Source organism: Marmota marmota, unplaced genomic scaffold (genome assembly GCF_001458135.2).
Source record: "Marmota marmota marmota unplaced genomic scaffold, marMar, whole genome shotgun sequence".
In the NCBI taxonomy this organism is placed as follows: Eukaryota; Metazoa; Chordata; class Mammalia; order Rodentia; family Sciuridae; genus Marmota; species Marmota marmota.
Window position 1 is genome coordinate 672,339 of NW_025999984.1, and position 22,714 is coordinate 695,052.

General features: G+C 51.5%; 1 protein-coding gene and 1 long non-coding RNA gene across 10 annotated transcripts in view; one reads left to right on the plus strand and one right to left on the minus strand.

Moving 5' to 3' along the window:
- Positions 1 to 22,714, minus strand: part of LOC125617669 — a 59,556-nt gene that overhangs the window by 29,540 nt on the left and 7,302 nt on the right. The gene's annotated exons all lie outside the window — the stretch shown is intronic.
- On the plus strand, positions 3,742 to 22,643 carry Ddr1 (discoidin domain receptor tyrosine kinase 1). Of its 9 annotated transcripts, none has more exons than XM_048805981.1 (19): positions 3,742 to 3,879; positions 7,282 to 7,454; positions 11,866 to 11,998; positions 12,095 to 12,197; positions 12,388 to 12,616; positions 14,042 to 14,189; positions 14,449 to 14,548; positions 15,020 to 15,206; positions 15,315 to 15,561; positions 16,101 to 16,196; positions 16,300 to 16,451; positions 17,195 to 17,360; positions 17,964 to 18,074; positions 19,162 to 19,406; positions 19,539 to 19,666; positions 19,883 to 20,101; positions 20,580 to 20,814; positions 21,392 to 21,541; positions 21,667 to 22,643. In XM_048805981.1, the coding sequence occupies exons 3-19, from the start codon at positions 11,908 to 11,910 to the stop codon at positions 21,805 to 21,807; spliced, it is 2,748 nt and encodes a 915-aa protein (XP_048661938.1). In that variant the 5' UTR covers positions 3,742 to 3,879; positions 7,282 to 7,454; positions 11,866 to 11,907; the 3' UTR covers positions 21,808 to 22,643. The 9 variants fall into 9 exon arrangements, with proteins under 9 accessions (XP_048661938.1, XP_048661941.1, XP_048661942.1 ...); XM_048805982.1 differs by having other exon boundaries at positions 3,821 to 3,839; XM_048805984.1 differs by lacking the exon at positions 7,282 to 7,454 and having other exon boundaries at positions 3,818 to 3,839.

Below are 22,714 nucleotides of genomic sequence, written 5' to 3' on the forward strand. Positions count from 1 at the left end.
ATTACAGGTTTTCCTTGGAGACTCCTGAAACCCAGGTTTATGCTAGCCACATTGGGAGGGGTAGAAATGTTAGTACTTGTCTCCTGGCCTTCACTTGGTGCAAACACAACCAAGACAATGGAAGCTATAAATGAATAAACATAAGCATTAGTCACACCCTCACATGTGGGCCCAGGATCAGTTATATATGATCCAAATATGCTTCTAATAGTTTTCAAAAATTATGAAAACTTCTAACAGTTTTCAAAAACAAAAACATAGGCTTTCATAATTTTCATAGGATATTTGATGTATGAATGGAAAGGAAATCAGTTTTTGTGGGCTTAAGTTATTTTTGTAATTTAAATGTGTGCAAACATAGCTAGCTATGAACTCTTTATGCTTCAGCATTTAAGCAGTTATGAAACCAAAACAAAGTAGCAATTAATAGAACAACAGTAGAAAGGCAATTTAAAAATTAACATTAATTTAATGTGATGAATAGTGTTGTTTTTCTGAAATGAAGTTGCTGCTGGCAACATGAACATGTGCAGCCCAAAGCAGGTTCTTTTGAACTTGGCACAATATTCCACTGTGTGCTTGTCAATGACTCAACTCTTCCCCTTCTTGTGTCTATTCAAATTGCTAAGAAATGTTAGTACTTGTCTCCTGCCCTTCACTTGGTACAAACACAACCAAGACAATGGAAGCTATAAATGAATAAACACAAGCATTAGTCAGCCCCTCATATGTGGGCCCAGGATCAGTTATATATGATCCAAATATGCTTCTAATAGTTTTCAAAAATTACCAAAGGAACGAAAACACAGGCTTTCATAATTTTCACTGGATATTTGTGGGTCCTTAAGGAATCCATAGACTTTAGTTTGAATTAGTATCCTAGTGCTGACCTTGACTTCCAGGGTGACCTTAAACAAATCATTTGCCATTTTTGACTCTCTCTCTACATTCTTTTTTTTTTTTACACAAACAAGAATGACTTGGGTACCAGTATTCTTGGAAGAATTCATTAGAAGAATTAAAGACAGCATCCCGAGACCTTCAAGGATTGTGGAAGAAGGGATAAGAACTTACTATAGACCTCTAGAGCAGGCAAAACAACCATGGCTAAGAACTTCCATTCTATCTTAGCTATGGAGTGGAAAAGATGCAGGTTTGAATCCATCTCTGCCAGTTACTGAGTGTGTGAGTGTGACTGTGTGTGTGTGTCTCTCTCTGTGTGAAGTGGAGGCAAGGTACTCAATTTTCTAAACTCAGTTTCTATACCTGTGGAGTGGGTATATATCAAAATGCCCCATCACGAGGCTCCTATGAGGGTCAAATAAAATGCATTTGGAAAGTGCTGAGAGCAGAGCCTGGCACAGGATGAGGCTGGATAATCCTAACAAGCCACAAGATTTTTAGCAAAGAACAGCAGAAAAGAAAGTGAAGAACTGATTCTGTCTATAAAAGACAACATATTGGGGCTAGGGTTGTGTGGTTCAGCGGTAGAGCGCTCGCCGCTGGTTCGATCCTCAGCACCACATTAAAAATAAATAAATAAATAAAGGTATACAACTAAAAATAATATTTAAAAAAGACAAAATATCTGAATATCAGTGTATTGCACTCTAATTAGTTCCGCGGCTAGTCTTTCTCAAACGTCCTCCCTATCCGTGGCTCCAGGCTCTTCCCCGCCCAGGTTTTCCAGCCTTTGAGGACTTTCACTTTCGCCTGCCAGTAGTCGACGTTAGTCACCTGTGCAGCGAGCGCCCCCCAATGGTGTTCCTGTCAATTGCAAGGACTGTGAAGCCCACAAAAACTAAAGGTTTAAGTCCATCAAAGGTGGGGCCTCCCACAGCACAGACTCAAGAGGCTCAGGGGTGTGTGCAGTTCAGCAGCCCAGGGAGCTGTTCTAGATCCCCATCCATTCTGGAAGAGGGAGGTAAAAGAATCTGGAAATCCTGGGCGGGAAGTGGCAGTTTGCCACAGATCTAGGGCAAGTTCCAACCACTCTGGTCCTGGTTTTGTTTTTGTGAACAGCCATTATTCCACCCAAGGTCAGAGGTCCTTGAGGAGACATCACAGGATAGGTGAGGAAATGAGAAAAGACCCAGTATGTGCAGTGCCTTCATAAGATCCTCAAGATGTTCATTTCCTCATGATGTTCCTGGTTGGGGGCTGGAGGGGAACCACAGGAGGATGTGGGTAGGACACAGATGGGATTAACTCCTCCCTCCCCTCAGCCATTGTCCTGAACAGTGCATCCCACATGCTGTTCCCAGAAACCACTTATTAAAAAACACAAATCAATCATGTCATTTCCCTGCTGAAACCCCAAATCCCTTCCTCCTTACCTTCAAAATATGCCAAACTATGAAGAAGAGTCCAAGACTGCTTTTCTGATGTTACTCATTAGGATGGACACGGCTTCCAGTCACAGCTGCATGTTCACATCCCAGGTTGGTACCTCCCTGCCCTCGCTAGTCTCTGCATATCTGAATCTGATCTAAGGCCCAGTTCTCAGTCTCACCTTCTACCTCATTCATGAGACCTGACCTGGCCCTCTTCTGGCTTCACAGTCCCTTCCAGCTCCATCTACAGCTCAGCCAGCCTGTCTTCAGCCATTATAGTCCTGACATGCCTGGCTCTGCCTCTGGACTGTAAGTGCCCCATGGTGGAATGTATCACGCTTCTCTTGTACTTCCTCCTCTTTCTCTCATAATTCTTGCTGTTAGAGTCTTGCCTTGTGCACACTTTAATAATAACTGTGGAATAAATTGGGAGGTGGAACTCAGAGGCCTCAAGTGACACATCAGAAAGCCACAGAGAGAGCTGATGTTAGTGGAGTTTGAATGGTTGCTTTATCAGATAGGCCTGTACTTTGCAGATGTTACGTCATTACCACCCAGACAGACTCCTGGGTCTCCATCCTACTGGTGAGGGAAGGTTGTGGTATAGGGCGCAGCCAAGGGGAGCCAGATGGGGAGTGGTGATTTCAATCCTCTCAGTTGGCAAAGCCTTGCTTTCTCCCCTCCCCATTAGATGCTTGGCTTCCTTTCACATGCTGTGAGAGGCATCATTACTCCCTCCCTTTGGCCCCACTCTCTCCAAGTCCAATCAGGCATTTGGCTTTGAGGATCACAGTTTCCAAACCAAGAATTGGAGTGCATTGTCTGAAGATGCTGCTTGTATTTAACAGGTGATAGGTCATTGTATATTTGAAATGGGGAGGTGTTCCTGAAATCTGAGGATGCCTTCTGGCTTAAGATAATTTCTATAGCCATGGTGCAACTGGGGATGGTTCTTACTGTACCATACTTTGAGAGCAGCCAAATATATTGGGATTCAGCTTCTTTTCAGGATGCAAAATCAAAATCCCACAAAGAGGAAGTGCATTGTCAGAGACCCAGAAAGAGGTCTCCAATGGATGGACCACCCTAGTCAATTCTGGTTTCTCCCTCCTCTAGTGTCCCGCTCCACTCTTCCCTCTCTGCAGGACCTGATGCAGCTGCCTTAAGTCACTGCTAGTCAGTGCTGCTTTTCGCCTATTCTCCTTCCTTTGTTTGGGGTCTCTTTGTCTGGGGTCTCCATTTGGCTCAGCCTCACAGTTCTCAGCCTCCTCTCCCATTCTCCCCAGCCTGGTTGTCCCCTCCCTCTCTCTGCGGGGGCCGAGAGGCTCTGCGAGGGGAGCGGTTGGGTTGCCATGGTCACATTGAAGCCAGCCGCAGCTGGCCCGGGCAGCTGCTCCTGAGCCCTGGACGCTTGGACAAAGCCAGGCAGCCTCAGCAGCCCCAGAGCTGGGACCCCAAAGGCCCGAGGCTGGGGAGACTAGGATCCAGGAGAATCCTGAGCTGGAGGTGAGAGGGAGAAAGTCAGAGCTGAACTGGGAAAGCAGAGGTAGGCACTGAAGCTGAGCCCCCCCTCCCCCTTTGTGGGGAGTTACCTACCAGGTGGGCCTGGCTAGAGGTGTGGTGGGAGGAAGGGAAGGATGGGGAATAGAGATGGGGAAGAAGGGATGGATGGGGGCCACATGTGGCAAATAGATTGAGGGGCTGGATGTCCCCAAAGGGAGGGGAGGGGCCTCTGGGTCCAGCAGTCTAGAAACAGGTTGGATTCATCTTTGGGCCTCATCTCCCTGCTCCCCGCCTGTCTGTCTCGCAGTGGCCCTTCCTTCCTCATCCTCTTATTTCTCATCCCTGTGTGTGCCTTGGTTTCATGCTCTGGGCCTCAGTCTTGTTTCTTCCCACCTCTTCCCCCTGTGTCACTTTCACTCCAACCTCTCCTCTCCCCTTTTCCTTGATTCATGTCTCCATTGTCCGCTTACCTCCCAGGGCACTTCTCTGAGGTTTGTGTTTCTTCCCTTCCTCTATTCCTTTTCTCCCCAGACTTCAGTCTCCTCCTGAGCCCCCTGGTCTTCCTACCTTTTGCTGTGTGTGCTCTCTATCCTCACCCACCTTTCCCCCTCTCTCACCTTCAGTTTCCCCAGCCTAGGCCTCAGTTTCTCTCTTGCCTCTCTCTGAGTTCCATCACTATTGTCCCCATAGTCTTTCTTCCTCCCCAAGGCTATCCACAGCTAAACTGTCTCATCTTTCTCCCAGAGCTAGGTCATCTCTTCTTCCTCCTTCACACTCCAGGCTTTGATCTCCCATTTAAACTTGGTGACATTAAGTTATGACTTACACTTAGGGCCTTTCACATTCCCTCCCCCTCCCCCCACCAGTTTCTTCCCACTCTCCCCAGCTGCTGACCCAACCTGCTTCCCTCAGAGGCAGTTGCATCTCAGAGAAGGGACTATTGTGTGTGTGTGTGTGTGTTGTGTGTGTGTGTGTTTTGTAAGGCCCATCTGGTCCATCCTCCCTCTCACTGGTCCTGCTGGGCTTTCCTGCAGTGGTCGGGTGGTCTGCAGGCCTCTGCAGGCCCAGAGCTGGGCTTTCTTCTCTACGTGCCTCTCCTCACATTTTTTCAGCTGTTACCCCTCCTCTCCTTCCTGGGCAGCAGGAGGCCATAGGCTTGAAGGGAAGGGAAGCCCAGGCTGAGAGGGCATGCTTGGGGGAGGGATGGAAGGTCCTTTGGGGATCTGGAGGAGATGGGGCCTCTGTGGTTGAGAGTAGTATAAGAAGTGAGGGATGGGCACTGGGAGCTATGTATGGCAGGCAGAAACTCTCGGCTTTTGGTGCTGTTCTGTGGGCCCCAGGATGGCTGGGATTTCCCTCTCTGGCCCCTGGGAATCTCGGCTCCAAGCCCCGCATTCCAGCCGGCTCCAGCCCCCTTTCCGTTGTCACTTGATTCCACTGGGCCCCAGCCCTGCATCCCTCCAACTCCTCCAGCCCTGGGCTGGGTGAGGTGGGCATCACTGACTAGGAATTTCATCTGGGAGAATGAGAAGAGTGCACAATGCTTTCAGGACTCTCTGGCATCCTCTACTCTCCCCAATGGACACTTCTGTCCATATCAGCATGGGCCTAGGGTGTGGAATGTCCCATTAGGATGTGAGGAGCTGTAGCTAGGCCTGGCCAATCTTCCCAGGGCTTCCCCAGAAAACAGCTCTTGGGAGGAGGGGCTAAGTGCAGACCCAGGTGAAGTTACTGGGGAAGCCTTGGCCCCACCCCCAGCCTGGCTCCACCCCGGGCACGCCTCTCCGGCCCCAGATTTCCCAGAGGCTGGCGCACAGGGGTAGGTGCTCTAGGGAATCTCTGGGGGTTTGGGGGGAGGGCAAGAGGCACTTTTCCTAGTGACCATGGGGCTGTTAGCAGGTCCCTTAGCAGCTGGAGTGTTGTTGGGTTTGTGAACCTATGCCCCTGTATGCCTTGGCCTTTCCAAAGGGTCAGCCTCTTCCTGGTAGTGCTTTTGTGTACTTGTCTGATTGGGACTTCATGTTTCTTTGATGGGACTGTTGTTTGAAACTGTACACAGGGTGTGAGTTTATATCAGCTGTGAGGTGCAATGGGGTGGAGATCAACAATACAGCCAGAGACCTTACGTGATCTGACATTGTCTAGGTGATTGGCAGGTGTGGGGTTGTGGAGAGAGGTGGGGCTGACAGGTGGTGCTGAAACATCCCCCATGACAAGCTCTTCTGTCCCCTACCTCACCTGTTCACTACCCAGCAGTTCTCTCTTGTCTATCTGTTCTGCTTTCATCTTTTCATCTTTGTTGGCTGTGTCTGGTTTTCAGTGTGTCTCTCTCTTCTTCCTCCTCTTGGGAATGTAGCTCAGTGGTAGAATGCTTGCCTAGCATGCTCAAGGCCCTGGGTTCAATCTCCAGTACTGCCCCAAACAAAGATCAGCCCGCACCAGATGTTACCAGTATCCTTCCTCTTCCTCCTCCCCACCACCAAATTCGTCCTGGTTCCATTTCTAGTTTCTCTTTGCCAGTGATCCGACCCTCCTGTCCCCACCAGGGCCAGAGCTGGCTGGGCCTAAGGAAAGCTTGCCCTAAGGAGGACTTTGAGCCTGCGCAGGGAGTCCAGGGGAACCAGGGTCTGATAATCTATACTCCAGAGATCCAGAGAAGACTGGGGAGTGGGCTGCCAGGGAGAGGAACTGAAAGGAGGGGATAGAGAGAGGAGGGGGGCTGGAAGAGGGTGGCCCTCCATCAGGATCTGGGGCAATCTAGGTAGGGCTGTGGAGGACGGGGCCCCAGAAAGCGCCAGAGAGAAGCAAAGGTTGGTGGTGTGAAAAGAGCAAGTCTGGCTGGACAGGTGAGCCCTGTTCCCTTCCCCCTTCTGGTTCCTGTTGCTGGGCTGGGCGCCGGGCCTGTGGGAACCCGCTCCTTCCCCAGTGCCCTAGGGCTCTCCCCCTCGCCTCTCTCCAGGAACCAGGCCCAGAAAAGGGGGAGTAGGGAGGGGCGCCAACCCCTCCTGGGGCCGCGTGTAGGGGGCCCTGAGCGGGTAGCAGCAGGCCCCCTGGCGGTGCTCTTTGTGGGGAACTCAGGGCCGCGGGGGATGGGCAGGGAGCGGGCCTGGGTCCGCAGCGCCAGAGACTGGGCTGCTGGCTAGGACTGGCGACCGCGGGGATGGCGCGCCGAGGAGGGGGTGGCGGACGGGTTACCTGGGGAAGGCCGGGCGCACAGGGGAATGTGGGGTGGGCGTGGCGGGGCGGAGAGGAGCGCGGGGGCCGCGAGGGCTGCGCAGGGCGTGGGAGCCGGGGGTCGACTGGGCCCGGGAGGGGGAAGGGAGGTCGGCGAGCCCAAGCGTGCGGCACGAAGGCCGAGGGGAGGGAGCGCGGGCGGGAGGAGGAGGGCGGGGAGGCGGCGCCTGGGCCCGAGCCGCCCCAGCTCTGGCTCCTCTCCCCGGAACAGGCCCCCGACAGCTGCTCGCGGGAGCCGCCTCCCGACACCCGAGCCCCGCCGGCGCCTCCCGCTCCCGGCTCCTGGCTCCCTCCGCTCCCCCTCCCCTCGCCCCGCCGCCAAGGAGGCCCTACTCCGGGCTCGGACGCTTGGTTCTGCGGTTCTGCTGGGAAGAGCGATGAGAGGTAGGGGGAGCGGCGGGAGGACTACGCTGGCGGGGGGCGAGGGCGGCGCCTGAGGGTGAGGGCCGGCGGGGGAACTCCGTCTCTTCCTGCGGTCCCAGTGCTCTGGTTCACTCTCTGACCTCCGAGAAAGTGTCCCAGCCATGGGGAAGACCCCCTTCTGTACTCGTTGTGGCGGAACTGATCCCCGGGAGGACAGGTGCGCATATGTGGCGCCACTGATTCATCTCACCCGTCCCGGGAGAAGCGGCTCGATCTGCAGCCGGCCAGTCCTGTGGGCATCTACTAACTGTTAAGCCTCCACTCGGCAACTCCCAGTTGGACAACCTGACCACAGCCCAGCAGGGAGAGGGCTTGACACCTAACCTACCAGGGACAATCGGCTGGATGGCTGGTTGGTTCTGCCATGAGATGAGGTCACTACCCAGTGAGTAACACTTTCAGAGCCCCACCCCTTCGTCCCCAGCCTTCACCTTACAGGTCCAGTGTCTGACTGGCACTGGGACTTACTGTTGCTAAAGGGATGGTAGGTGTGTCCAGAATTTAGTGGTACTGTTGAGACAGGTGAAAGCAGAATGTATGAGGAAATGGAGAAATAGCTCTTGTTCTTACTGTTACTCTTCCCATCCAGGTTTCCACCTGCCCCCACCCCGCTGACTTCCTTCTGGCTTTGTCACCCATGTATATGATCAAGAGGTGTGCCTAGTTCTGTTTGGTTCCTGTGCCTGAGGACCTTAGTGTGTCTTACATTGTCTTCTATAGGAGCAGGCATCTGCCATTTTGTACTTACAGGTGTCTGAAGGTGGCCATTCACTAAGTGCTGGGATTGGACTTTAAAGAATGCCAAGGTGTGGATGTGATGGATGTGTGCATGAGTATTGGTATTTGCCCTGCCTCTGAAAGCCTGTGAAGGGTTGTCTACCCACAGGTGTGTATGCCTGGGCTACATTTAGCCCCAGTGTTTACACCCCACTCAAGAAGTTTGTGTGTGTATGTGTGTGTGTGTGTGTGTGTGAGAGAGAGAGAGAGAGAGAGAGAGAGAGAGAGAGAGAGGGAGAGATTGGGGTGGGAGGCAGGGTTTGGGAGAGAAGAATGAAGGCCCTGAGGTAGGGTATCCTGGCTCCTGGCTTGTAATTGGTTGTAAAGGGGATAGCAGTGTGGGTCTTCTGGGTCTGGACTTTGGGTGTCTGACTGTGGGGTCAAGCCAGACCCAGTGGATAGAGATTTGTGGTGTTGGAGGATGGATTGCCCCAGACCCTTGCTGTTTCTCCTTCTTTCTCTGCTTGGCCCTGTGCCCTGAGTCTCTGAGCCTGTTCCATTTACCTCTTGCTTTGTGTTTCTGCTCTGTCTCCCCCTGTCTCCTGTCCTCTGCCAGTCTTTGTATCTCTGCCCCAGGCTCCTCTCTGCTCTGTCTGACTCTGATGACTCATCTGGGATAGGCATGAAGGTTACTCTGGGGAACAAGGGCTCCGCTGTTCCCAGAGAGGTGGGGGTGGAGAGCAGCACCCAGAAATTCCCAGCCAGTATCCTGGGACTCTGGCAGATGGCTCTCCTGCACTGGGGTGCTGGACTCCCAAGGGACTACTCATGGTGCCTTTTGGTTCCAGGTTCTCCTTTGATAACCAAGTGACCCCCCACAGTCATCCCCTTCAGCTGCTGCTTCATGGCTATGGGGTCTCAGCTGCCTCTTACATTCCTACCCTGGAGCATTGTGGAAGCAGCTGGAGGAGGACAAAGGGATGGGGGACTATCCCCCCCACTCCTCTTACCTCCTGGGGTGACCTGACTTCCCTGTCAGTAGACCCGCCCTCATCTCCAAGGCAACTCAGCTTTTTCCTCAGCCCTGGGCTCTTCCTTCAGAAGCAGCTACCTTTAGAAAGTGGGAACTGGAGGGGATGGAATGTCAGGCCCAGCAAGGAAAGCTGGGGGCAAGATGCTTTGGACCTGATGGTGGGGGTGGGGTAGGGTGTGAGAGGTGTCAATAGGGTCCTTCAAGATTCCAGGGCCTGGAATGATGTGCAGAGCTCTGGCAAGGCATAGGTTAAGAGAGCTTTTCTTGAAGCCTGGGCGGGGGACAGTGGATACCTGGATGTGTAAGGAGATGCCAGTCGGAATGGTTTGAGATAGGGTAAGCTGCCTGGGTTCCAGGGGAACAAAGTCGAGATTTTGAAACTTTAGTGGGCACAGATAACTTGGGGATGGTGTTAAAATGCAGAAAGTCTCTGGGGCCTGAGGGTCTGCTTTTCTCCAAAGTTCCCAGAAGATGCTGAGGCTGCTAGTCTAGGGTCCACACTGGGTTTTGAGGGCTGCAGGGGACAATGGGATTGGAAGGTGCTGGGATCCTGCACTTCTCTTAGGTTCTGGGCTTCAGGGTTGGAGGGGCCCAAGGTCAGCAGGTCCAGGCTTATCTGATGTCTAATTTTATTGTATCCTTAACAAGGTGTTGCTCAACCTTTCCTAGAGCGTCTTTGCTTTTATTTATTTATTTTTGTGCCAAGGATTGAACCCAGGAGTGCTTAACCTCCCTTTTTATTTTTTATTTTGAGACAAGGTCTTGCTAAGTTGCCCAGGGCCTCACTGTGTTGCTGAGGCTGGCTTGAACTTGCAATCCTCCTGTCTTAGTCTTCTGAGCCACTGAGATTATAGGCATACACTATCAAAAAGATGTGTCTTTGCTTTTTGGAAATTAAAATAATTTTTATTTTGTTTTGTTTTGTTTTACTTTGAGTTAGGTTGTGTTCTTGCTAAGTTGCCTATGCTGGCCTCAAACTCAAGGTCCTCCCACCTCAACCTTCCAAGTAGGTGGGATTATAGACATGTGCCATGATACCTGGCTCAAAATGATTTTATATTCTTTTATATATATCACATGACTTTACACACATGTATAAGTATTGTTTTAGTAAAATAGTACCATTAGCATATCTTTTTTCCCTTTTTGTTTGCTTTCCCAACTCTTGGCCTATTCATGTTAACTCACGTTCTGTTGCGTATCCTCTCTACACATACACATGTGTACAAACACAGGAGTTCGTTTATTCTTTGCTTACAGAAAGTAGGATAACCCTTTATACTTCTCTATCTTGCTTTTCATTTTCAACCATGGCACAAGGAAATCATACCAAATCAGAAATTTATTGCTTCTTTGTTACTTTTCATAGCTGCACAGAAGCCCACTGAACCTTATTTATTTTTCTCATCTGGTCCCCTGTAGGCATTTACATGGCTTACAAATTTGGGTCTTTACAAAGATGCCATCTTTGTAAAACCATTCTTCTGAGACTTCTCCCATCCTTTTTATTAGATCCTCAGGAGGGGAACTTGGGATTTCAGGGGAAGTGAATTTTTAATTATAATGATACCACTAGATTGTTTTCTAGTAGTAGATGATGATGTTAAATTCCTACTGTCTAGCATGGTGGCTCCCTTTTCACCACTCTCACTACCTATAAATATTAAAACCTTAGAGAATATCTTGTTAAGCTAGGTACAGTGGTGTGCTACTATAGTCCTTTTTCCTGGAGGTTAAGGCAAAAGTATTACTTGAGCCCAGGAGTTGGAGACCAGTCTGGGCAACATAGCCAGACCCTATATCTGATTTATATTTCCCTGACTCTATAGTGATTTTCACTGTTTAAAGATAAATGTTTGGCTGGGTTTGGTGGCACACTCCTGTCATTCCAGTGACTCAGGAGGCTGAGGCAGGAGGATCACAAGTTCAGGGTAAGTCTCAGGAACTTAAAGAGGCCCTAAGCAACTTAGTGAGGCCTTGTCTGAAAATTAAAAGTAAAAAGTGCTGTGGCTGTGGCACAGTGGTTAAATACCCCTGGATTCAATCCCTAGTACCAACAAAACAAAACAAAACAACAAAATACAAATGTTTGTTGGCAACTGGACTTTTTGCTCTTCTATGAAATGACTATTCAAATTCTTTTGGCAATTTCTCTATTGTATTATTTATATATTTTTTTCTTGTTGATTTGTAAGGGTCCTTTGTTTATTGTAACTGTAACCATTTTTCTGTTCTACATGTTGTCTACATGTTTTTGAAAATTTGTTGTTTGTTCGAAGCCATTGTAAATGGGGTATTTTGTCCTTTTTCTATAGGGGGGATGGGGCTCTAGGCATATTATTTAATGGATCTCTAGACTACTTTCTTCATGTGTTAAATATGGATAGTAACAGAATCTACCTTTTAAAGTGACCGAAGATAAAATTATGGATTCTGTTTAAAGGTTTAGCCCAGTGTCTGGGACATGGGAGGCATTCTAAAAATAGAGCCAGTACTATTCAACAATGACCATTCTTGTCATTTTACTGCTCTTATCCCCAAGACAGCCATCCTGTCTTTGCTGTTGGCTGTGACTCAGTCCCCCTTATTAACTTACCCTCCTATCCATTTTGTCCCCTGCAGAGATGCTGCCCCCACCCCCTTAGGCCTGAGGGATCAGGAGCTATGGGGCCAGAGGTCCTCTCATCTCTACTGCTGCTGCTACTGCTCTTGGTAGCAACTGGAGATGCTGACATGAAGGGACATTTTGACCCTGGTAAGAAGAATGAATCTTGGGTCCCTGATGGGCAGGGCTTGGGGTGGGGAGTAAGGAGTTGAAGGCCTTGACCCATCACATGCTGTGTTCATCCAGCCAAGTGCCGCTACGCCCTGGGCATGCAAGACCGCACCATTCCAGACAGTGACATCTCTGTCTCCAGCTCCTGGTCAGACTCCACTGCTGCTCGCCACAGCAGGTATCTGGCATATTTGGGGCTGCTCTGGGACCTTTATTTGCCCTTCCAGACCATCTGACCAAGCTAAGAGGCTTTTGAGAGGTTCATTACCATTGAAATCCCAGCAGTCCAGTGGGAGCAGGTTGTAAATATTAGAGACAGACTCAGACCTACTGCCATATGTTCCCTGTGACCTCCTTCCCCCTCCCAGGCTGGAGAGCAGTGATGGGGATGGGGCATGGTGTCCTGCGGGGCCAGTGTTTCCCAAGGAGGAGGAGTACCTACAGGTGGATCTACGGCGGCTACACCTCGTGGCTCTGGTGGGCACCCAGGGACGCCATGCTGGGGGCCTGGGCAAAGAGTTCTCCCGCAGCTACCGGCTGCGTTACTCCCGGGATGGCCACCGCTGGATGGACTGGAAGGATCGCTGGGGTCAGGAGGTGAGGCTGGTTGGGACAGTGCCCAAAGGAGGCTGACTCCTCTCTCCTCCAGTGACACTTAAATAGCACCTGAACACTGATGATGCTCCAGTTATAGCATCTTCAGTGCCGGCTTCTCCCCTGAGCATTCATTACTCAGTATTGCAAACTGAGGACATCCTGGACCTTGCCAAGTCGGTGTTTGAGCATCTCATACTTATCATTTACTTCCCAGGTGGAACTCCCACCTTAAACCTGTTCTTTCGCTGGAGATATAGCTCAGTGGTAGAACACTTGCCTAACATGCACAAGGCCCTGGGTTCAATCCCTGGTATCACCAAAAAAGAAAAGGAAAAAAAAAAAAAAAAGACAAACTGTTCTTCCCCAGCTTTCTCAGATTTCAGATGATATTCCCTATTTCTCTTCCTCTTACCTCCTTCTTCAAAAGCATCAGCAGGGCCTGCCTGCTCTACCTCCATTGGCATTTCTTGAATCCCACCACTTCTCCCCACTCTACTGACCTAGGCCAAATGCCACCCGTCAGCTAGATGAATGCAGCAGTCTCCAAACTGTTCTGCCTGCTTTGCTGCCCCTTTCTCCCTGAAGTGAAATCTCCACCTCCATGCTACGTATAGTAGAACTTAAAAAAATGTAAATCAGACATATCATCCCAGCTCTCGGCCTGCCACTGGTATTTCGCTCTGCCAGAATAAAAACTAATCTTGAGTGGGCATGGACTTTAGCCTGACCTCTCTCTGGCTGTGCCTATGCTTTGCTCTGCCTTGGCCTCACTGCTTTGCTTGCTCTTCCTGGAACATGCCAGGGCTCATTCCCACATGACAGGACATTTTTACTTGCTGTTCTCTGGGCCAGGCAAGCTCCTCCCCTAGATACCCACAGACTCCCCCTTGCTCCATTTTCTGAGATGTTACCTCGAGAGCCTTGGCTGACCACCTGCCTCACTGTTCTGTCCCCACATACTGTCTTTTGTTCCTCATAGCTGTTTCTCCTACTGTAATCTCAGTTCTGTGAAGGGAAGGACTGATGTTTACCACTGACGATATGAGTGTCACAGAGTTGGCACTCAGTCAGTTTTGGCTGAATGAACAGAAGGAATGGGATGAAGCAAGAGGGGGAAGCTGAGGTGGGGTGCAGGGCTCTGAGGGATTGGTTAGGATCTGGAAATAATAGCATGAGTACTTGGAGACAAATGGAGCCAGGCAAGGAGAGGGGGCTGAGAATGGAGTTGGAGGTCAGACCACCAGGGCCAGGAGAGATGTCAGAGATCTCTGCTGCAGACCCACATTTACAAATGCCTGGCTGCACCCCACAGTACTGTGCACTCAGTATCACCCTTCACGTTTTTTTTAGTGGCCACTGTGGGCTGGGAAGTTAGATTTGATTCGGGGCCCTTCCTACCCATCCTCCCCATTTCCTGGCCCACAGGTGATCTCAGGTAATGAGGACCCTGGGGGAGTGGTGCTGAAGGACCTTGGGCCCCCCATGGTGGCCCGCCTGGTTCGCTTCTACCCCCGGGCTGACCGTGTTATGAGCGTCTGTCTGCGAGTGGAGCTCTATGGCTGCCTCTGGAGGGGTGAGTAGGTCAGCCCCCAAATAATCCATTTTCAGTTCTGGGGACTGAGGGTGGGGAGTGTAAAGAAAGGCACCCAGGATCCTTTCTCCTGTTGGGAAGCTGTCCCTCTGGATGTGGAGGGGACTGGTCAACATTGCCTCCTCCATGATAGTGGGCCAGTGGAGGGATACAAAAAAGGGACTGAAATCTCCCAAGCCTGATGCAGGGGTAGGGAATGGAGGCTTTGTGCCTCTAATACCCCTCCTCCCACCTGCCCCAGATGGACTTCTGTCTTACACAGCCCCTGTGGGGCAAACGATGTACTTATCTGAAGCCGTGCACCTCAACGACTCCACCTATGATGGATATACTGTTGGCGGGTGAGAGGAATGGGCCCTGCGGGATGTGGAGCCTGGGGTGGGTGGGAGGCCAGAGTGTGTGTGGGGTTTTGGTAAGTAGTCTGGGCAGTAAAATGGAAGAACTGGGGAGAGAGATCTGTTAGGTGGGATGGAATAAATGGTAGCAAGATGATTATTAGCCCATAAGTCAGTAAAAATTAGAAAAAGGCACCCTTTGGCTAAGATCATCTTATTATGGAAATTATCATAATAGTGATTGAATAGTGTACCTCAGAGGGTGCCTTTGTGCAGTGTGTCATCTGCAAAGTATCTGTGATGGCCTGGTGTGGTGGGTTGTTAGAGGAGAGAGCTGCAAGAAGTTTGGTGGTGTGGGAATGGGATGAATGGATGGGAGCCAGGCCGCCCAGGCCACTGGGGTGGATGTGTAAAGCACCTGGGTAGTTGACACCCTCTTCCCTTCCAACCTCCCCTTTTTGTTCCCCTCTTCTCCAGGCTGCAGTATGGTGGTCTGGGCCAGCTGGCAGATGGTGTGGTAGGGCTGGATGACTTTAGGCAGAGCCAGGAACTTCGAGTTTGGCCAGGCTATGATTATGTGGGATGGAGTAACCATAGCTTCCCCAGTGGCTATGTGGAGATGGAGTTTGAGTTTGAGCAGTTGAGGGCCTTCCAGGCCATGCAGGTAAGTGAGCCTGCCTCTCTGGGAAGGCTCTGAAGCCAGGGTAGGTGCTGCTCTGGTACCCTCAGGGCTCTCTGGCTCTGACCCCGTGTCCCTCTCCCTTCTTCCCAGGTACACTGTAACAACATGCACACACTGGGAGCCCGCCTGCCAGGTGGGGTGGAGTGTCGCTTCAAGCGGGGCCCTGCCATGGCCTGGGAAGGGGAGCCCATGCGCCATGCCCTGGGAGGCAGCCTAGGGGACCCCAGAGCCCGGGCTATCTCAGTGCCCCTGGGTGGCCGTGTGGGTCGCTTTCTGCAGTGCCGCTTCCTCTTTGCGGGGCCCTGGTTACTCTTCAGTGAAATTTCCTTCATCTCTGGTAAGTCCCTGGAGTATGCCCAATCCCCAGCCCCTGGGATTGCCAGCTGACTTAATTCTTAACCCTGTAGTACCCCCAGAATATCCATTCTTGGCATCATATTGTCCCAACACCCATGAAACTTCTCTACTGGGGTGGAAATAATTGGCATCTCTTTTTCCCTTGTTCCCTGTATCTGTTTGTCTTTTCTTTATGAGCCTTTCACTCATGACTGAACCTGATTCAGTCCTTTGGACAGTACTGAAATACTTCTGTATTAGTTGAGTCCACTCTTTTCTAAACCTCCTGATACCCATCACCATCCACTTGGCGGGAAGCCCTCCATTTCCTCACCATTCAGTGACTAAGGGGTTAACATCTGCCATAGCCAGGGGCTCTGTTCCACCATGTTCTCTGATTGATTGGTGTTCTGACTGACCAGTGGTGGCCTATATTGTCACCCCTGCTTCTATTCAATTCCCTAGGTTTCATGCATACATACCTCTAGGGGGTCCCTTCCTCCTCCCCTTCTAATTGCCTCTTCTCTTCCTTTCCCCCAGATGTGGTAAATGACTCCTCTCAAGTTCTGGGGGGCACCTTTGCACCAGCCCCCTGGTGGCCTCCTGGCCCACCTCCCACCAACTTCAGTAGCTTGGGTGAGTAGGCTCTTACGAGGGGCCCCCTCCCAGGGATGTGGACCCTGCTCATCCTTCCTCCCTGGGCCTCCCTTCTGGGTGCTGACCCTTTTGCCTTTGCCAGAGCTGGAGCCCCGGGGCCAGCAGCCTGTGGCCAAGGCAGAGGGGAGCCCGACTGCCATTCTCATAGGCTGCCTGGTGGCGATCATCCTGCTGCTGCTGCTTATCATTGCCCTCATGCTCTGGCGGCTGCACTGGCGCAGGCTCCTCAGCAAGGTGGGTGGTGCTGGTGGGATGAGGGTGGAGAAGTTGCTCCCATAGAGCCCCTCACTGTCCAGGCACAGGCATATCACGGTCCAGCAGGGCTGGCAGGGCAAAGTTTAATAGTGTAACTAGAGACCACTTTCAAAGGTGTGAGCTGGATGCAGGGCATTACAAGGAGCGGGTCACTTTCCCATTCCTGTGGTCCTGCTAGGGCGAGAGGAAGCTGCAGTATCGAATCCCTGGGAGGAGTGAGTCTGGAGAGGGTGCCTTGAGCTGAGGGGTGGACTTTAGAGCAGGGATACAGGCTGTGGCAGTCCAGTCCCGAGGGAGAGGATGGGAGAGTAAATCCCCTGACATCATTTTCTCCCTTCAGTCTCTGGTTGGGGTTCTTTTCTCACCAACCTTAACCAGCTAGTGGCAGTCCACACTGGTCATTCTGTTGGGGCAGGAGTGGTGGGAAAAGATGGAGAGTAGAGTGAGAGGGGCAAATAGAGGATGCTTGGATTCTCCCAAGTCCTTGTCTTCTTGGGAAAGTCCAAGGTGCTGGTACACATTAAGGTTGATAAATATGGGAAGTTACTTAAATGCTCTTGAGCTTTAGTTTCTTTATCTGTGAAATTGGGCATATGTAGGAGCTACAACTGTAGGACTATTGTGAAGATTAAAGAGGAGAACATAGGAACAGCACTTACGAGGTGCCAGGAAATGTGTGCTACGCAGGGGCAACACTTAACTTTGCCCACTCCTCTAACAAGGCTGAGCGACGGGTATTGGAAGAGGAGCTGACAGTTCATCTCTCTGTTCCTGGGGACACCATCCTCATCAACAATCGCCCGGGTCCCCGAGAACCACCCCCTTACCAAGAGCCCCGGCCTCGTGGGAATCCACCCCACTCTGCTCCCTGTGTCCCCGGTGGCTCTGGTAAGGCCTTCTTTGTTCCAGTCCTACCTCCATCCTCTCTGCCTGTCTTCTTATTGTATCCCTCTTTCTCTCTCTCCTATTTTTTCTTTTCCTGTCTTCCCTAGTTTCAATTTATTTTCTTATTTCTGTGTCTCTGTTCACCTTCTTCATCATTCCATGTCTCGACCATATAATCTTCCTGAAGGATTTCCCATCTATTATCCATAATCCCCAGTCGTCTCATTCTGTCTCTGTATCATACATACATTTCTCTATATTCTCTGTTACTTTCTATTGTGTCTCCCTGACCCCTCTCTTCTTTTTCCTAGACTCACCATGTTTAATCCTTCCTTCCATCTATCTATACATTCATACTACCATCCATCCATTTATCTATGTTTATATATCCATTTGTCTATCCATCAAATTGTCTGTTTATCATCCCCTCTATTGTCCATCAATCACCAATCTACTAGCTCTCCACCACTCTCCAGGTCCTTGTTTTATCCTCTCTTAGTACATTCAATCCCATCACCCTGGTCTTGCCCTATTCCAGGTCTCCCTGTCTGTCTAGCCTTGAGTCTCATCCCTTCCCCGTGTCTCCCCCCCTCCTTCTCCCGACAGCGCTGCTGCTCTCCAATCCAGCCTACCGCCTCCTTCTGGCCACTTACGCCCGTCCCCCTCGAGGCCCGGGCCCCCCCACACCCGCCTGGGCCAAACCCACCAACACCCAGGGTAAGCCCCTCTGCCCCTGGGCTCCACCAGGCTCCCCATACCTCCACTGGGGCAGGGAGAAGCCCGCACACCTTGCACTCCCTCTCCTCCCCACTGTGGCCTCTTCTGCTCTCCTGAGCTCCCTGGCAGAGCTCTTGTGCCCTTCACTCACTATTGCTTCTTGCTCCTTTTGAAGGCCTCCCCCTTTAGCCGAGGTGTAGTCCTATCGGTCTTGGCTCTGTCCCTTCCTCCTCTCATACCCTGTCTCTACAGCTCTCCAGAGCTGGAGAGGAGGTTGCTGTGGTGCCCCAGGTTCTCTTGTAACACCTTTATTCTCCCCTTTCTCTAGAGCTGCAAGGAGGGCCTCTCACCCTGGGCACTTGCCCTCTTCCCCCATGTGTCCTCTCTTCGCAGTCCCAGAGGTGAAGGCTCACACTCCACCCTTCCTGTCTCTCCTCCCCTCCTCCGTGTTGCCTTCTCATTGTGGTCCCTTCCCCAGCACCAAGAGGGATAGCTCTGCTTCCCTCCCTGTCTGTAGACAATTGTTTTGGGGGCTGTAAGGAACTGTTGCCCTTTTCCCTCTCTGTGTGCCCCTGTCTCTGCCTGTCTTTGAGCTTGGTGTGTTGGGTTGGGGAGTTTGGGTAACCATGGCAGGGAAAAGTCAGGCTATGAGAAGTGGGAGAACAGATAAAGTGAACAAGAGGAAGTTGGTGGTGAGTGGGACAAGGGTTTGGAGAGTGAAGGAGACTGGATGGCTGAACCCTCCTTCTTTGATGGTGGGTAGATGAATTCCTCTTCCATCTAAGACTCATCTCATGGTCTCTTAGGCTATGCTGGGAGATCCCTAGACAGTAAGATTTTATAATAGTTTTTGATCAACCATTTTCATTGTCTTGAAAAATCCCCTAGAGTAGTTAACTCTTATCTCACCCCAGTGCTTTCTTTGGTTTGAGGTTGGTGGTTGGAATACTGGAGAGATGCAGGGTGGATTCAGTCTCTCACCCAAATGGAAGACATGGAGGGCCTTGGGGAGGCTGGGGTGTGAACTGTGGCTCTTAGGGGTTGATCCTGATGCCTTGTCCTGTTTTCTTTCTCCTCACTCCTCCAGCCTGCAATGGGGATTATATGGAGCCTGAGAAGCCAGGTGCCCCGCTTCTGCCCCCACCTCCCCAGAACAGCGTCCCCCATTATGCCGAGGCTGACATTGTTACCCTGCAGGGCGTCACTGGGGGCAACACCTATGCTGTGCCTGCACTGCCCCCAGGGGCGGTTGGGGATGGGCCCCCCAGAGTGGATTTCCCTCGGTCACGGCTCCGCTTCAAGGAGAAGCTTGGCGAGGGCCAGTTTGGGGAGGTAAGGAGGATGCCTGCCTGGCCATCAGTAGTGTCTGCCCTGACTGGGGGCTTTGATGTCATGCCTTACCATGTGTGCAATGTTACTCCATTTGATTTTGTGACCTTCTAGGAAATGACCTTCTTTCTCTAGGTGCACCTGTGTGAGGTAGAGAACCCTCAAGATCTGGTCAGTCTTGACTTCCCCATCAATGTACACAAGGGACAACCCTTGCTGGTAGCTGTCAAGATCCTACGGCCAGATGCTACCAAGAATGCCAGGTGAGTATCAGGAATGGTATCTGGAAGAAGGGAAGGGAGGCCAAGAAGAGTAGGGAGCAATGTAGAGAGAACTATGGTATGGACCAAGAGAGGACTGGTGTCTGGGGTGGGAGGTTTGCTTGTGTGCTGAGGGTGGAGGCAACTTTTCCTTACGAGCAGGAGGGAAGGTGCAGGCCACCCCTTGGTGCTCCCTCCACCTTCTTCCTGCTTCCCCAGGAATGATTTCTTGAAGGAGGTGAAGATCATGTCACGACTCAAGGACCCAAACATCATCCGGCTCCTGGGTGTGTGTGTGCAGGATGACCCCCTGTGCATGATTACTGATTACATGGAGAATGGAGACCTGAACCAGTTTCTCAGTGCCCATCAGCTGGAAGACAAGGCAGCCGAAGGGGCCTCCAGGGATGGGGAGGCTGCCCAGGGGCCCACCATCAGGTACCCATGTACCCAGGCAAGGACTTCCTTGAGAACTCCCTGGCAGTTCTCCTCCTCTTTCAACTTCAGTCTTGAGGGAAAGAGAGGAGCATGGGGGAAGAGAGGCAGATAGAGATTTCAGGAGGAACTGGGACCATAGTAATCCAGAAACTTGGCCAGAAAGGCTGGAGATTACTGAGTGTGGTGAAGGGACTTAGACGCTGCTATGAATTCCTTTCTGCCCTCCCTCAGCCTTATCACCCCTGAGTCCAGATGGCAGAGCCTAACAAAACACAAGCTCCCCAGGGTTGGATGAGCTAGAGAGGTTGAGTGGGAGCCTGCACTGGCCTACACATGGGTATTCCCTCTCCTCCCTGGGAGCAGAAGTGATGTGGTCCTGGGGCTAGGCTCCCTTCCTCTCCCGGACAGGGATGTTTGAAGAAGGGAGGAGTCTGGGGATGACTCCCAGTGACTCCCAATAATTGCCTTCCTTGCTCAGCTACCCGATGCTCTTGCATGTGGCAGCCCAGATTGCCTCAGGCATGCGTTATTTGGCCACACTCAACTTTGTACATCGAGACCTGGCCACACGGAATTGCCTGGTTGGGGAAAATTTCACCATCAAAATTGCTGACTTTGGCATGAGCCGAAACCTCTATGCTGGGGATTATTATCGTGTGCAGGGCCGGGCAGTACTGCCCATCCGGTGGATGGCCTGGGAATGCATCCTCATGGTAAGCAACCTGAAGAGAGGTAGGGTGGTGGTGGAGGAAACCAGCTGCCATTCTCAGTTCTGTGGCTCCTTTAGTCACTTGCCTTCTCTGGGCTTTAGTCTCCTCATCCATAAAATGGCTCAAGGGACTGGAGAGATGAGGAGCAGCAGTATGATGGGTTCAGGCACCAAGAGCAGTGGATACAGAGGATAGTCAGAGTAGCAGAGAGATAAGAGATAAGAAAATAGGAACTCAGGAACCTTGTCTACTCAGGAGGGGTGCTCTGCAGGAGGTCTTGGGGGAGCTCACTCAGGCCAGGAATTCTGAGCCATATTTTTACTAGAGACAGAAGGACCTGGGGGAAGATTCAGGGTCAGGGGGGCAGATGGAGACAAAGGATAAGTAGAAGGAAGAGAGAACCAAAGCATGGGAGAAGAAGCAGAACTCTAGGGAGAGAGGACCAGCTTGTTGGGAAAGGGACCAGCTGAGGAGAATAGAGCCTGAGGCTGGGAGGAGTCAGGCTGGGTGGCTTTGGGCTTCTGCACAGCTAAGCTCCCTGGTGCCCTTCTCTGCCTTTGTTGCCCTTTCCTTGTGCCAGGGGAAGTTCACAACAGCCAGTGACGTGTGGGCCTTTGGGGTGACTCTGTGGGAGGTGCTGATGCTCTGTAGGGCCCAACCCTTTGGGCAGCTCACCGACGAGCAAGTCATCGAGAATGCTGGGGAGTTCTTCCGGGACCAGGGACGACAGGTCAGAGCAGAGGGAGGGGAGATGGATTGTAGTGGGGGTGGGGAGGACTGGGAAGGGCAAAGCATGTCACCTTGGAGACTTGAAGAACCTCTTCCCTGCCTCTCATCCATGTTGCCACAATACAGGTGTACCTGTTCCGGCCACCTGCCTGCCCACAGGGCCTGTATGAGCTGATGCTTCAGTGCTGGAGCAGGGAGCCTGAGCAGCGACCCCCTTTTTCCCAACTGCATCGGTTCCTGGCAGAAGATGCACTCAATACAGTGTGAATCACAACATTCAGCTGCCCACCCCCTTGGGGAGCAATCCAAGGGAAACCAGTGATACTAAAACAAGAGGAGCCTATGGTATCCCCACTTCACCCTCTTCCAGCAGCCCAGCACCAAGAGAGGCAGTGTGACAACAGGTGGGCTGGGCCTGCCCAGGGAGCTGATAACTCCATTTTCAGTGGACATATGCTCGTGTCCACGTCCTGTTTCTCCTTCCATCTCCTCCTTAGAAGCTCCTGCCACCCACCCAGCTGGCCCTATGGATGGGATCCTCTCTGACTTCTTTCACCATCCTTTGGGGAAGGGTGGGAACAAATGCAGGGCAGACACTGGACATGGCCTGTTGAACACCTGGGTCCCACTGGATAACACTGGTTCCTGGGGAGTTGGCTGTGTCCCCAGCCTCTCTCTTCCTGTCACACACTGGACCCCACTGGCTGAGAATTTAGGGGGTAGAAAGGACAAGAAGGGAAGAAAGCTGTTCCCTGAGCCTACCCCGGAACTGTTCTCAGCTTTGGCTTCCTCCTCCATCCCCAATACACTGGACCTGGGGATTCCCTACTACCCACCTGCCACCTGTGCTGTAGCTAGAACTTCCCTAAACCTGTACATTTCTGTGGAGTAAACTGGGATTAGGGGAAAAGAGGGAGTGATGGCCTTTGGCCTTGGGGTTGGACATCTCTATTAGCTGCCAAAATGGTTTTTCTATAATCACTTGGGGTTTGTACATTTTTGGGGGGAGAGACACAGATTTTTACACTAATATATGGATCTAGCTTGAGACAACTTTAATCCCCTGCATTAGGCAGGTAATAATAAAGGTTGAATTTTCCACAGCTCTGAGTGAGTTTCTTGGGCTAAAATCTGCCTCTTACCAACCCATTTCCTGTCTTCCTTTCTTCTTTCT